At 45.8% G+C, this 16,833-nt stretch overlaps 1 protein-coding gene across 1 annotated transcript in view; it reads left to right on the forward strand.

Annotated features, from left to right (window-relative positions):
* LOC144492799 (dedicator of cytokinesis protein 11-like) overlaps window positions 1-16,833 on the forward strand; it is a 298,872-nt gene that overhangs the window by 226,275 nt on the left and 55,764 nt on the right. Inside the window, 1 exon segment of the mRNA XM_078211239.1 lies at window positions 14,353-14,459. Within this exon segment, the coding sequence (XP_078067365.1) occupies window positions 14,353-14,459 (107 nt within the window).

Below are 16,833 nucleotides of genomic sequence, written 5' to 3' on the forward strand. Positions count from 1 at the left end.
ATTGACTAAAAGTGAAACCTTTTATCAGGGTTTCATTTACAATTGTTACACACCATAAATTATATAACTTTAACTTGTTTATAACCAACTTCTTATTTTGAAAATTGGTTTGTCCATGTTGTAAATCAGAATGCTCAGACTGTTTGAATATCCAGATAAGATAAGGAGAAATCACAAAATCTGTCTCAAGAAGTTGCATTTTGAAAGGATGTAAACCTGCCTCAACTTGTATCTACACATCTTTCAGCAAATGTTTCTCAGGTGAGATGATGATGACTAATGGGAGTGAAAGGATGTGCCTCCTGAGAATGCAACCCTTGTGCTGAAAAGGGAAGTTGAAAAACAGTTTTTCGCATCTAAAAGTTCGAATGTGGCATTCTCAGCTACAAACCAACATTGAAGCCAACCCCATAAATAATTTTATGAAAAGGAATGCGGTGAAAAAGAGGAATAGCGAATGATGTGGGAGTGACCTTGGAAATGGGATTAGACTAGTTGCTGGGCAGGAGGGATCATTTAAGAGTACAGGAAATGAGCAGGAAAGAAGGATTCGATTGAATGACATACATAGTCCTTAAACAAAAACAGAAAATGCTGGAAAATCTCAGCAGGTCTGACAGCATCTGTGGGGAGAGAATAGATTTTGAGTCTGGATGACCCTTCGTCAGAGCTGACGAACTGTACAATCTTTAGCAAGTTTAACTGTAACCCAATCCTGCACATACTGGGTGGTGTGGAGGATTCCCAATTTGTTATTGTCAACTTGCACTTAAAGGTCCTAGGCCATTGGTAGGTCAGATGTGCTCTCAGAGCAGCAGCATGCACTCTATATTAGGCAAACAGTTCGCTCAATGAGGAATTGCTGGGAACCTGGTTTGCAGATTGTGGCACAGGTTGAACAGCCAATCTCTCCCTCTTCATGAGTCAGCCTCTTTGTTTAATGGTCTCGATGCACTCGGCCAAAGGGGGATTGGGAAAACGAAAAAGAGAGTCTTGAAGCTCCATTGTGAGAGTTGGATGAGCATTTCTGCCGCTCCTGATCCACAAGGAAGCTTGAAATAAAATGGAATTACTTGTCTGCCTGGGTCTATTCTTCACCCCCATCCCTCCCAACGTGGGGTGTGGGGCAGAGGGAGGGGACATCAGCATCCCAACTCAGGCATCCAACTAATATCGCAGTTTAGACTAGATCTGAATGATAAACAGGATCTCAGTGCCTTCCTTTAATGTTCCACGTCCCCTCACTTGCACAGGACATGAAAGGCAGGCAGTGGGACAGGAGGAGCTAAGGCAGATCTGATCCCACAGGACTGTGGTTGGTGTTGTCTTCCTGTTTCTTAATGTGAAGCTGCAAACCTACTTCCACATTAATGCAAATGCCCCCATCCGAATTCTAGTTCAATGTTCTGAGTTCTGCACATATTTCCCCTCAGATCATTTACTAAAATCAATTTCTAAATTCACATTTATCGTGGAAACTGATCATCAAAACTCGGATGTAGAATAATTATTCCTCAGCAGTTCAGATACAGGAATTTGAAATACAAGCATCAAAATGAAGGCTGAACATATGAACTTAGACTCTGTGCCTTAGCACAACCATCCCATGCCCTCTATTCCAGCTGCTCCTGCGGTTGGCCAGCAGGATTGAAATGATATCCACAAGTTAAAATATTTCAGGCTCCTTTTCTGAAGCAATATGAGTTTCCAAAAGCATTTGCTGCACCATTCCACTCTCCGTTCAAAACTCCCCCAAAGTTGAAATCAAAGGTCATTTTCTCCTGTTTCCAAACTACTTGTACCCCCTTGTATCTCCCATGTAATCATAGAATGGCTACAGCACAGAAGGAAGCCATTCGGCCCATCTGTCTGTATTGGCTCTCTGACCAAGTCCCACTCCCCCATCTTTTGCCAGTAACCCTGCACATTCTTCCTTGTCAGGTAACAATCCAATTCACTCTTGAAAGCCTCAATTGAACCTGCCTCCACCACACTCAGAGACAGCACTTCCCCGACCCTAACCATTCGCTATGTGAAGAATTTTATCCTTATTCCGGATTCTGAAGGGGGAGGGGAAACAGTCACAAGTCGTGGTACACATTGGTACCAATGACATAGGTAAGAGAAGGGACAGGGATTTAAAGCAGGAATTTCTGGAGCTTGGCTGGAAGCTGAGAGCCAAGACAAAACATGTGGTCATCTCTGGTACGTTGCCGGTGCCACGTGATAGCGAGTTGAGGAACAGGGAGAGAGTGCAGTTAAACATGTGGTTGCAGGGGTGGTGTAGGAGGGAGGGTTTCAGATACGTGGATAATTGGAACACATTCTGGGGAAGGTGGGACCTGTACAAACAGGACGGGGTGCACCTGAACCAGAGGGGCACCAATATCCTAGGAGGGAAATTTGTTACGGCTCTTCAGGGGGGTTTAAACTAATTTGTCAGGGGAGTGGGAAAAGGAGTTGTAGTCCAGAAGTCAGTGAGGGTGGTGAGGTATTGGGGAAGGTATCAGGGTCAAGGGTGGGTACCGGTAGACAGGAAGGTGGGTTGAATGGGGCTACTTCAATGCAAGGAGCATCTGGAACAAGGTAGATGAACTTGGGGCGTGGATTGGTACTTGGGACTACGATGTTGTGGCCATTACGGAGACGTGGGTAGAACAAGGACAGGAATGGTTGTTGGACGTTCCGGGGTATAGATGTTTCACTAAGTGTAGGGAAGCTGGTAAAAGAGGTGGAGGAGTGGCATTGTTAATCAAGGATAGTTTAACGGCTGCGGAAAGGCACTTCGAGGGGGATCTGCACACTGAGGTAATATGGGCTGAGGTTAGAAATAGGAAAGGAGCGGTTACATTGTTAGGAGTTTACTATAGGCCCCCAAATAGTAATAGAGATGTGGAGGAAGAAATTGCTAAGCAGATTATGGATATGTGTGGGGGTCACAGGGTAGTTGTCATGGGGGACTTTAACTTTCCAAATATTGATTGGAACCTTTGTAGGTCAAATAGTTCGGATGGGGCAGTTTTTGTGCAGTGTGTGCAGGAGGGTTTCCTGACACAATATGTGGATAGGCCGACAAGAGGTGAGGCCACATTGGATTTGGTACTGGGAAATGAACCGGGCCAAGTGTTAGATTTGGTTGTGGGAGAGCACTTTGGAGATAGTGACCACAATTCTGTGTCTTTTGTTATTGCAATGGCGAGGGATAGGGCCGTACGGCAGGGCAAGGTTTACAATTGGGGGAGAGGTAATTATGATGCGATTAGGCAAGAATTAGGGGGCATAAGTTTGGAACAGAAACTGTCAGGGAAAGGAACTAATGAAAAGTGGAACTTTTTCAAGGAACAAATACTGGATGTCCTTGATAGGTATGTCCCTGTCAGGCAGGGAGGAAATGGCCGAGTGAGGGAACCATGGTTCACGAAAGAGGTGGAATGTCTTGTGAAAAGGAAGAGGGAAGCTTATGTAGGGATGAGGAAACAAGGTTCAGATGGCTCGATTGAGGGTTACAAGTTAGCAAGGAATGAGCTGAAAAAGGGGCTTAGGAGAGCTAGGAGGGGACACGAGAAGTCCTTGGCGGGTCGGATCAAGGAAAACCCCAAGGCTTTTTACTCTTATGTGAGGAATAAAAGAATGACCAGGGTGAGGTTAGGGCCGGTCAAGGACAGTAGTGGGAACTTGTGTATGGAGTCAGTAGAGATAGGCGAGGTGATGAATGAATACTTTTCTTCAGTGTTCACCAAGGAGAGGGGCCATGTTTTTGAGGAAGAGAAGGTGTTACAGGCTAATAGGCTGAAGGAAATAGATGTTCGGAGGGAGGATGTCCTGGCAGTTTTGAATAAACTGAAGGTCGATAAGTCCCCTGGGCCTGATGAAATGTATCCTAGGATTCTTTGGGATGCAAGGGATGAGATTGCAGAGCCTTTGGCTTTGATCTTTGGGTCCTCACTGTCCACGGGGATGGTGCCAGAGGACTGGAGAATGGCGAATGTTGTTCCTCTGTTTAAGAAAGGGAATTGAAATGACCCTGGTAATTATAGACGGTTAGTCTTACTTCGGTGGTTGGTAAATTGATGGAAAAGGTCCTGAGAGATGGGATTTACGACCATTTAGAAAGATGCGGATTAATCCGGGATAGTCAGCATGGATTCGTGAAGGGCAAGTCGTGCCTCACAAATTTGGTAGAATTTTTTGAGGAGGTAACTAAGTGTGTTGATGAAGGTAGGGCAGTTGATGTCATATACATGGATTTTAGTAAGGCGTTTGATAAAGTCCCCCATGGTCGGCTTATGATGAAAGTGAGGAAGTGTGGGATAGAGGGAAAGTTGGCCGATTGGATAGGTAACTGGCTGTCTGATCGAAGACAGAGGGTGGTGGTCGATGGAAAATTTTCGGATTGGAGTCAGGTTGCTAGCGGAGTGCCGCAGGGATCAGTGCTTGGTCCTCTGCTCTTTGTGATTTTTATTAATGACTTAGAGGAGGGGGCTGAAGGGTGGATCAGTAAATTTGTTGATGACACCAAGATTGGTGGAGTAGTGGATGAGGTGGAGGGCTGTTGTAGGCTGCAAAGAGACATAGATAGGATGCAAAGCTGGGCTGAAAAATGGCAAATGGAGTTTAACCCTGATAAATGTGAGGTGATTCATTTTGGTAGGACTAATTTAAATGTGGATTACAGGGTCAAAGGTAGGGTTCTGAAGACTGTGGAGGAACAGAGAGATCTTGGGGTTCATATCCACAGATCTCTAAAGGTTGCCACTCAAGTGGATAGAGCTGTGAAGAAGGCCTATAGTGTGTTAGCTTTTATTAACAGGGGGTTGGAGTTTAAGAGCCGTGGGGTTATGCTGCAACTGTACAGGACCTTGGTGAGACCACATTTGGAGTATTGTGTGCAGTTCTGGTCACCTCACTATAGGAAGGATGTGGAAGCGCTGGAAAGAGTGCAGAGGAGATTTACCAGGATGCTGCCTGGTTTGGAGGGTTGGTCTTATGAGGAAAGGTTGCGGGAGCTAGGGCTGTTCTCTCTGGAGCGGAGGAGGCTGAGGGGAGACTTAATAGAGGTTTATAAAATGATGAAGGGGATAGATAGAGTGAACGTTGAAAGACTATTTCCTCGGGTGGATGGAGCTATTACAAGGGGGCATAACTATAGGGTTCGTGGTGGGAGATACAGGAAGGATATCAGAGGTATCTTTACGCAGAGAGTGGTTGGGGTGTGGAATGGACTGCCTGCGGTGATAGTGGAGTCAGACACTTTAGGAACATTTAAGCGGTTATTGGATAGGCACATGGAGCACACCAGGATGATAGGGAGTGGGATAGCTTGATCTTGGTTTCAGATAAAGATCGGCACAACATCGTGGGCCGAAGGGCCTGTTCTGTGCTGTACTGTTCTATGTTCTATGTTCTTATGCCCACCATTGCTGCTTTGGCTTCTTTTAATCCTTGCACCAATGTGAACTGTTTCTCCCTATCCACTCAGTCCATCCCCTCATGATCTTAAATACCTTATTGAATCTCCTCTCAACCTTCCCTTCTCCAAAAAGAGTCCCAACTTCTCTACTCTATCCACTAGAATCATTCTCTTTATTCTTTTTTCTCTAATTATTTTACATCCTTCCTAAAGTGTGGTGAACAGGACATCCTGGGGCACACCAGTATTTTGTATAAGTTATTCGTCCAAAGATATGTAGGTTAGGTGGATTGACCATGCTAAATTGCCCCTTAATGTCCAAAGATGTGTAGGTAAGGGGGATTAGTCGGGTAACAGTTTGAATATTTGTTGGAGAGTGAGATGACCTGAAGGGGCTCTAGCAGTATCAGCCTATTTCTTCTCGGCTGCCATGTGGTCACCCATTCCCTTTCTTGCTGCGGGGTGACCATACGCTATCCACAAACCTCAACCTCATGGATTCATCGCAGTGATGACCTCCTACTCAAGCTCCAAAACCCAGAGCAAAATCTGCTGCAACTGACAATGATTCCTGCACGAGTGGTTATCCAGGATGTGGGAAGCATCCGAGAGATCCAGAAAACATTGGATGTGTACTTTATAGCCATTCCTCTATCTATTAAACAATAAACTTTAACACTTTTACTAAACCTTAATTTAAAAAAAAACTAACCAGCTACACCTTCCCTTCTGTTAATATCCTTTAAATGTAGGGGAGCTAAGTGAATGTTTTATTTAACCAGTATTTTGTAGTCAGTAAACATGTACTTTTCCAGCTCCTTAGCTTAACTTCCTTACTTTGGAGAAAGGCAAATGCTTGGGATTAGTTTGGGATTGTTACAAGGCTGTGAGGACAGAGTGGGAAACAGGGATTAGTATGGGATTGTTAGAGGGCTACGAGGAGAGAGTGGGATACTGGGATTAGTTTGGAATTGATATTGGGTTGTGGGAAAACGCAGAAGAGTGGAGTAATACAGGGGCATGGGAGAGTGCAAGTTGGTCTGTTCAGTTTAGGATTCATACCAGGATGTTGGAGTTATGGACAGTGGGTTTAAGTTGGCCTTACTGTAGCAAATCAACAGTGCAGACATAATGGGCGAAAGGTGACCTCATATGCTGTAAACTTCTGCAGTTCTGCGCAACACCGATTATCACATCCTAATTTCACAATTACCCACCATGTCGTCTGCATGCAAAGATAGCTCTGTGTAATCAGACACTGACCCAGTGACAGCCCAGTGTAATCAGACACTGACTCAGGGGGAGCATGGTGGCACAGTGGTTAGCACTGCTGCCTCAAAGCGCCAGGGACCCAGGTTCGATTCCTGGCTTGGGTCACTGTCCATGCAGACTTTCCACATTCTCCCCGTGTTTGTGTAGGTTTCCGCCGGGTGCTCCGGTTTCCTCCCACACTCCAAAAGATGTGCTGATTAGGTTCACTGACCCGAGGAGACGCCAGAATGTGGTGACTAGGGGAATATCACAAAACTTCATTACGGTGTTAATGTAAGCCTTACTTGTGACTAAAAAATAAACTTGACTTCAGACACTGACCCTGAGACAGCGCAGTGTAATCAGACACTGACCCAGTGACAGCCCAGTGTAATCAGACACTGACCCAGAGACAGCGCAGTGTAATCAGACACCGACCCTGAGACAGCGCAGTGTGATCAGACACCGACCCAGTGACAGCGCAGTGTAAACAGACACTGACCCAGTGACAGCCCAGTGTAATCAGACACTGACCCAGTGACAGCTCAGTGTAATCAGACACTGATCCAGTGACAGCGGTGTGATCAGACACTGACCCAGTGACAGCCCAGTGTGATCAGACACTGACCCAGTGACAGCTCAGTGTGATCAGACACTGACCCAGTGACAGCCCGTGTGATCAGACACTGACCCAGTGACAGCCCGTGTGATCAGACACTGACCCAGTGATAGCCCAGTGTGATCAGACACTGACCCAGTGACAGCCCAGTGTGATCAGATACTGACCCAGTGACAGCCCGTGTGATCAGACACTGACCCAGTGACAGCTCAGTGTAATCAGACGCTGACCCAGTGACAGCCCAGTGTGATTAGACACTGACCCAGTGACAGCCCAGTGTGATCAGACACTGACCCAGTGACAGCGCAGTGTAATCAGACGCCGACCCAATGACAGCCAGTGTAATCAGACACTGACCCTGAGACAGCGGTGTGATCAGACACTGACCCAGTGACAGCCCAGTGTGATCAGACACTGACCCAGTGACAGCGCAGTGTAATCAGACGCCGACCCAGTGACAGCGCAGTGTGAACAGACACTGAACCAGTGACAGCTCAGTGTAATCAGACACTGACCCAGTGACAGCTCAGTGTAATCAGACACTGACCCAGTGACAGCGCAGTGTAATCAGACGCCGACCCAGTGACAGCGCAGTGTGAACAGACACTGAACCAGTGACAGCTCAGTGTAATCAGACACTGACCCAGTGACAGCTCAGTGTAATCAGACACTGACCCAGTGACAGCTCAGTGTAATCAGACACTGACCCAGTGACAGCCCAGTGTGATCAGACACTGACCCAGTGGCAACCCAGTGTGATCAGACACTGACCCAGTGACAGCTCAGTGTAATCAGACACTGACCCAGTGACAGCCCAGTGTAATCAGACACTGACCCAGTGACAGCCCAGTGTGATCAGACACTGACCCAGTGGCAACCCAGTGTGATCAGACACTGACCCAGTGACAGCCCAGTGTGATCAGACACTGACCCAGTGACAGCTCAGTGTAATCAGACACTGACCCAGTGACAGCCCAGTGTGATCAGACACTGACCCAGTGGCAACCCAGTGTGATCAGACACTGACCCAGTGACAGCTCAGTGTAATCAGACCCTGACCCTGTGACAGCGCAGTGTAGTCAGACACTGACCCAGTGAAAGCCCAGTGAAATCAGACACCGACCCCCAGACAGCGCAGTGTAATCAGACTGACCCCCAGACAGCGCAGTGTAATCAGACTGACCCTGAGACAGCGCAGTGTAATCAGACACCGACCCAGTGACAGCGCAGTGTTATCAGACACTGACCCTGAGACAGCGCAGTGTAATCAGACACCGACCCAGTGACAGCCCAGTGTGATCAGACACCAACCCAATGACTGCCCAGTGTAATCAGACCCTGACCCTGTGACAGCCCAGTAAGAAATTTAACAACACCAGATTTAAGTCCAACAGGTTTATTTGGTAGCAAAAGCCACACAGTGTAACCAGACACCAGCCCAGTGTGATCAGACACCGGCCCAGTGACAGCTCAGTGTGATCAGACACCGACCCAGTGACAGCCCAGTGCAATCAGACACTGACCCAGTGACAGCCCAGTGTAATCAGACACTGACCCAGTGACAGCCCAGTGTAATCAGACACTGACCCAGTGACAGCCCAGTGTAATCAGACACTGACCCAGTGACAGCCCAGTGTGATCAGACACTGACCCAGTGACAGCCCAGTGTAATCAGACACTGACCCAGTGACAGCCCAGTGTAATCAGACACTGACCCAGTGAAAGCCCAGTGTAATCTGACACTGACCCAGTGAAAGCCCAGTGTAATCAGACACTGACCCAGTGACAGCCCAGTGTAATCAGACACTGACCCAGTGACAGCCCAGTGTAATCTGACACTGACCCAGTGACAGCCCAGTGTAATCAGACACTGACCCAGTGACAGCCCAGTGTAATCAGACACTTAATTGTCAGGAAAATAAGAGCAGTTTTAAGGGATTCATATTTGTAGGGATAAACATTAGAAGTAAGGATTTGCTGTAGGTGGGTTTAATTTAATGCTTCTGTGCCTGCAAGAGACCCATAGTTAGGTTCATGCTGGACAAAGGTGTTTGTATGTTTGGGGGTTAGTCATGTTTCAATTGGCTTTGTGCTTAGAGGGCTACGAGATGAGGAGTAAATATCAGCCAGCAGAGGTATGTGTTGCTTAGCAACTGGAGGTCCTTGTGTTTAAAAAGCTTTTAAGTTTTAGTTTAGCTAATTTGAGTGCAGTTGGAGCCAATTCACTGAGGAATGAACAAATCTAAACTCTGCCAGGAGAAGCTGGAAATGGCATGGGAATTGCAACGAAGCAAGTTTCCCAAAGCACACGTTACAGTCCAGATAACCAGGAATTGGGATAGAAAGAGTTTCTTAAAAAGACTAGAGTTAACTAGAACAGAGGAAAGTCGAAACAAGAATTGATCATTGTTCAGTAAAGTCACAGAGAGTTGAAAAGGCATTGGATGGTTAGAGGCCAGAAAGATCTGCAGTGGTGTCAAGATTTGTGAGACATTGTTTGTGAAACAATTTTTAAAGTAATTAGGACCACAGTAAATATTTATAGGATCAAGAGAAACTAGAGTGGACCACAGTAATAGCTGGATATCAGAGTTTGTGTAATAGTGGAAGTCAGTCAAGGCAAAGGAATCCTGAAGGGTTGGTGTAAAGTACGAGCCAAGAATCAGAGCAGAAGCTCTGTTCACAAGTGTCCTTTGAAAAACGTGGACTGGATTTTGGAATGCAAACCGCTAGTGGGAAGCATGATTATGAGAGAAGATTTTCAAACGTGTTTCTTATGTGACAATCGTCTTGGGGGATTCTGTGGAGAAATCCACAGACAATACCTTGGGTTCAAAGAGGAGTGTGTGTATTTGACCAAAGGGGCATTGTGTGTCAATGAGACCTTTGTAGCTTCAAGTGTACTTTGGCATCAGTGTTAACTGTGTGTATTTGTTAAGCTAAGGGGGAGGTAAAGGAACATCGTATTATAATCCATTTTTTTCATGTTTTATCAATGTATTTTCCTTGTTAAAACTAACTGAATCTGTTCCTCCACGTTTGATTTTTTAAAAATATATAAGTTATGGTCTTTTGAGCCAGGGTTCCATTCTGGGACTTTCCCGTCCAGTTATAACATCAACTGGAATCGTAACAGGCCCAATGATAGTGCAACATAATCAGACTCTGGCCCAGTGTGAAACTAAGCTTGGTTAGTTAGTGCCTAAGATTCTCTTTCACAGTGCAACATATTCTATTTTTTAAAAATCGTAGAATGATGCAGAAGGTGGCCATTTGGTCCATCATGTCTGTGCTGGCTCTTTGAAAGATCTATCCAGTTTGTCCCACTCTTTCCCCAAAACCCCTCAATTTTATTTCCTTTTCAAAAATGTATCCTTTTGAAAGTTACTACTGAATCACCTTTTGGGCAGCGCATTCCAGATCACAGCTCCCTGTTTAAAAAGTATTTTTTCATGTTACCGCTCAGAGTCATTTACCAATTATCTTTAATCTGTATCCTCCGATTACTGGCAAAGTGTTGCATTTCCACACCTGATAACACTAAATAACTGGAAGCGATTAGCAAATGCTGCTACCTCAGGTTCACAGTAACAATCTGTTCCCTGTTGCAGAATTTGATACATATATAGTGAAAACAGCTAGCCAACTCTCAAATCGTGCATGGGATAAAAACAGGCTGATCCTTAGGACCGAGCTGATAGTTTATAAGGCCTGTGTTCTCCACACCTTGTTGTACGTCTGTAAAACACGGACGATTTACAGCTATCGAGAAAAGAAACTCAGCAATGACCGTCTTTGCTGAGTGTATCCTGACAGGTCAAAATCGTGGATGTAGCAATCTTCTCAAAGGCAGAGCTCCCAGATTCGTTAGCAGTCATCAAATCACGGCACCTTTGGTGGAGTGGGTACATCAGAGGATGGAAGATGGTCATGTAGGCAAGGACATTCTGTCTAGTGAGGTAGCCGAAGCAACCAGAGCTGGGATGTTTGCAAGCATGGCATGAAGGCCGGAGACATCGTTTATCACTGATGACAGAGAAAGGCGACTCCTCTTGTGGGCCGGCGTGCACCCTCATGATGACTACAGCAGCTTGGCAACAGATGTCAATGCTGGAAATAAGTACCCACAATGACACTCGATAGCTCCATGTGTGGCTTTTCTAGCAGAGTCTGCCTCTCAAGGAATGGTCTCTTCAGCCTTCAGCAAAGCTGCTCCATATCAAGAGCTTCCCCCACCTCCACCACCACCATCCTGCCCCCCCACCCCCGCCTCCCCGGTGTCAAAGATGAATTGGTTGCTGCCTGTCCTTCATCTTTCATACATGGAAGGATGGTAACAATGGTTACTGACACCGCCCCCCCCCCCCCCCCCCCCTCCAGTACAAATTGTTTCTCCATATTACCGTTGTCAAAACCATTCTTCATTTTGAACATGATTACTTATCTCCCCTGGCAGTAAGGAGATTAACCCCAATGTCCCCAGCCTCACAACAAAGCTAAAATCTCTCACATTTCTCCTGTTCTAATAAATCTTCTCTCTACCCGTTCCAAGGCCTTGGCATACTTTCTAAAATGTGAATGTTCAAGGTTTTTGTAAATGTAACGACAGCTGCCTCAGGGTGTGGGGGGAGGGGGTGGTGCAGGGTTTAAGGAAGTTAGGCAAGCATCCAGTGACTTTCTGTTGACAATAAGTCAATGATTGATAATACTCTCTTCCATCAACTCAACTTCCTGGTGTTAGTGATCCTTTTCTTATGGACATGACAGAACGCTGAGTTTAAAATCTCACTCTTCAAGTCATCTACCCAGCTTCTGTGGCTGCCAAACACATACACAGCCAGTCAGAATGATATTTAGACTTCCAATTCTGCCCCACCTCCTACCACTGTCTTTCACTGTTTGTTCAGTATTTTTAGAATTCCCGAGCAGGCCTGTGCTTACTCAGCCACGTTGGCTCCTAGTCAAGCAATGCCTTGATTTTAAATTCCTCATCCTTTTTGCAGATGCCTCTGTAGCCTCATCCCTCCCTTTCCCTGTCACCTCCAACCCCTGTCCACAATTAAAAGAGCATTTTTAACCTCCCTATTTGTGTATTTATTTTAATTTTGTTTGCTCACAGCAACATCCAGGAAACGAAACGTAAATTCATAGAAACTGCTGAGATATTCTAAAAGGAATTGGCAACCCTCATTTGTCAGGGATAGTGAGCATTTCCATGGATTTCCAAGGGATACACCATCACTGGTACACTACCAGCCACAGATTACTCTTCCCTGCAGGGGCAAGAGAGCGGGAGAGATGGCTGTGGCTGGTAGTGTACCAGTGATGGTGTACCCCTTTACAGGCCCAGATTGGTCCTTCTCCAGTGTCTCCTCTTGGACTTGTACTGATCTTGTAGCCGGTTTTCATGCGGATCCACTGTGGAATCGGCCGGTTCTGCTGCTTCATCTTAGCGAGGAATCGCTTCATCCTGAAAGTTTTGTGGGATGGCATGGCCACACGTCCACTCCGGCAGGAGGGATCCGTCCCTCCGGTGGGGAGGAGGGATCGCCCGCAGTGTGGCGGCAGACCCCCCCCTGGCCCCTCCCTCCCCACCGATCAGCTGCAGACTGGCAGCCCCCCCCCCCCGACCAGAGGATGATCTGGTTCCCCCCCCCCCCCCCCCACCCAGAGGATGACCTGGGTCAGAGAGCCATTGGAGTCTCTGACCCCGCTCTTCGGAAGCTGCAGCATCGACTTCAGACTTTTATTTTGCAGGTCGATTAGAGCGTGGATGTGGAATGGCCAGAAGACAGTAAATTGGGATTTGGCGGTAGAGTTGGGCGCGCGGTTCATTAAGTCGATTTAAATGCATGCAAATGCATTTAAATCGTCGGGCCACCCGATTCGGGAACAGGCCGGACCCGCGCCCGAATCGGGTGTCGGTAAAGCCACGGTCTGTTCGGAATCGGGTGCAGATCGTGGTATAGGCCCGACGCTCAACTTTACCCCGATTTTGCGCCCGAAAACGGGCGCAAGGTTTTGGTAAAATCAGGCCCCACGTGTTGCAGACTGGCATATTTCAAAGCCCAGGACTAAGCATCGAGGGATGTACTAAAGTTTGGGACTGCCACTGCAGAGGCACAGGGGGGAAAGGTCACATCTAAGGCCTTTCAACCATAGTGAACTGAGAGGAGAGGGATTGTATAGAACCCCCTTGAGCTGCATGACTCACAATGAATGTATACGGTGTATGGAAGCACCTTAGAGTGCAACTTGATGTATATAGACAACCTGAAGCTTATTGCACTTTGTGTGATGGCCATTTTGAAATGTTTGCAACATTCTTTCTGGCAGTGGAGATGGCTCGCCATTGGCTGCCGGCAGGATCCTCTGGTCTCGCCGATATCTACAATGCTTTGCGTGGCTTACCTGTTCTGTCATTGGGGCCGCCTTCGGCACCACCTTCCCGTTGGTGGGAAGAGCTGGAAAATTCCACCCATGTTTATTTTAAAGTTTGAGTGCCCTACCCTTGTCATAAGCACTTCATCTTGAACTCTTCATGCCCAGGGCAAGTTGTTGGTTGCTTTGTGACCTTCTGATCACAATACTTTACTTCAGAGCACAATTAGCTGAGGAGTATAGAGTCTTGTTTGCAAACAAAATCTGCAATGACTGGCTCCAGACGTTTAGCAAGTAAGTCAATAAGGCAACATGATGTGAATGGAAAAGGAAAGGGCTCGTGGAGTAAAACAGGCTGTGAGGGAACTACGAGCCTGATGTACCCATCTAGTGAAGACTGATTTCACCCCACCACAGTTTCTCTGCAGAGCACTGCAGATTTCGATTGATGGGAGTACACTCTGCTCCACCCTCTCAAAAGCAAAACTGCCGAAAATCTTACATAGAAACAGTACATGCTAGAAAACAAACAGGTCAGCCAGCATTGAAGTGAAAAGAGTTAACATTTCATGTTTTGTCATAAACACAGTGTGCTAGCTGTCTGGAACAGGTTTCAACGAGTAAGAGATGTTCAGATATAATGCATATTCAATGTGCCTATGCTTAAAGGTCTTATTTTTCCTCCTCTCAGAATTGTTTTCGAAAGGCTGCGTAGCTTTCAAAGCAATCACTCCCAACATTGAGGAAGAGGCTGCAATGAAAGAGGATGCCGGAATGCAGGATGTCCATGACACTGAGGTAAAGTTTCAACATTGGCTTGCTATTTTATCCATTCCTGTAGTTGCCTCCCCGTGAAAAGCAGCTCTAGTGTGAAATCTCGTGTGGATGGCTTGCTTATTCCTTCTTCATCACCTTACCATCATGTATGCTGGTGGCACCCTTGCCTCTTGGGCTTGAGTTTCAGGTTCAAACCCAACTGGAGAGTAGAATCCCAAGTCTCACTTCACTGAAGTACACAGGGAATGCTACACGCTATCTGATCCATTGTATTTCAATATGACCATAAAACTCTTGTCTACTCGGGTGGATCCCAAACCACACTTGGAAGAGGGAACGGGGAACTTTCCCAATGACCCAACCAACTTTGTTCCCATCATTAACACCAATAAAACAAATTAACTGCTCGTTTGTTCCATTACTGTTCCTGGGATGCTAATGTATGCAAATTAGTTGTAGCTTTTGATTATATGGCAGAGGCTGACTGTGTGGCACAGATAGAATGTGATCATAGATTGTCTCTGGAAAAACTGAACCAAGGTGGGCCAAATGGCCACCTTTGTACAGAATTATCTTGTGATCTGATATAAATAGACATTCCTTGTTATTCTTTTGCCTGCGTTATTCCCAAAAGTTGTGAACATGGTATAAAGGGATCACCCGACAGCCTCTGAGTTACTTTGTTTGTGGAAAGACCATTGCATTTCTTGAAAGTTCAGTGAAAAAGATCTGAAAGGAAGTCTTGTATTTATCTAATGCTTTACCACCACACTCGGTTTTCTCAATCCCAAGCCAGTTGATGAAGTATGAAACTGGACAATAAAAATTTTCTTGATACTAGGTTTATCCACAGAATGCAGCGTAATACATGCCTGTTTCTTCATCTATCAACCCAGTGTCCCAGCAATACTGTTTATAAATGCTCTAAGTACTTAAACTCTGCCCTTTATCAGTGCATTTTAACATAATTAACACACCATTAGCCCTCAACTATTTCTGTACTTCATGCCGAATGGATTATTTCCATGTGCGGTGACCATTGTGATGTAATAACTGAGGGACAAATGTTAGTCAGAACAATTTATCTTCAAGTAGTATCATTGGCTCTCCAACCTTCATCTGAATCACTAGAACAGAGATCAATCCGCAAATTAAGGAAGATGACTGGTCAGGATTAGAGCATTTTTCTCTTACCTATGTTATGGTTTCAGCTGATATTATGTGCCCAATTCCTGGAATGATAGGGCAGTGAGTGCCAGCAGCAGTCCCTTTTTACTAAAACATTTACTCATAACCACAGACTAAATGATTTTATTTTCTTGCCTTTATAATTATCCATATTTTCCATGGGCTGGGAATTAATTCCAGGGTGCTGTGCCTTGGATATCCAGTACAAAACTATGCTTCAAGGATGGGCCTGGATGGTGGGTCCAGGCACGTACTTCCAGAAAGACAGCCGAACATCAGTCAGGAATGAAAATGTAAGAGATTTGGTTCAGCCTTTGTCAATTTGAAGACATCTATTTATTCCACATGACAATGTGACCAATAAAGTTCCTCCCCCTCTTTTCAGAACACAGCATAATCTCATGCAAATGGATTTATTATACATTACTTTCACTATCAGAACATAACTGCTGGATAGACTGGGCTTCTATCCAGCCTGTCCCTTGCTTTCATAATTTTAAACACTCCTATTCAATTCAAATACTGGAGCAGGATGCCTAGCTGAGACCACACACCTGGAGTATTGTGTGCAGTTTTGCTCTCCTTATCTGAGGAAGGATGTTCTTACTATAGAGGGAGAGCATCAAAGGTTTACCAGACTGATTCCTGGATGGCCAGAATGACATATGAGGAGCGATTGAGTCGGTTAGGATTATATTCACTGGAGTTTAAGAGAATGAGGAAGATCTCATTGAAACCTATAAATTGTAAGAGGACTAGATAGGGTAGATGCAGGAAGGATATTTCCAATAGTGGGAGTGCCCAGAACCAGAGAACATAGTCTAAGGATGCAAGTTAAACCTTTTAGGACTGAGATGAGGAAATATTTCTTCACCCAGGGACTGGTAATTCTCTAACACAGCAAGTAGTTGATGCTAAAACATTTGTTTTTTATGTTTACATATTCTCCCCGTGTCTGCGTGGGTTTCCTCCCACAGTCCAAAGATGGATTGGCCATGCTAGGTTGCCCCTTAGTGTAAAAGAGATTAACAGGATAAATATGTGGGGTTACAGTGATGGGGCCTGGGTGGGATTGTTGTCGGTACAGGCTGGATGGGCCGAATGGCCTCTTTCTGCACAGTGGTAACACTCTGGTTTTCAAGAAGGAGTTTGATGTAGCTCTTGGGGTGAGGGGGATCAAAGGATATGGGAGAAAGGTGGGATCAGG

Source organism: Mustelus asterias, chromosome 4, assembly GCF_964213995.1.
Source record: "Mustelus asterias chromosome 4, sMusAst1.hap1.1, whole genome shotgun sequence".
Taxonomy (NCBI): domain Eukaryota; kingdom Metazoa; phylum Chordata; class Chondrichthyes; order Carcharhiniformes; family Triakidae; genus Mustelus; species Mustelus asterias.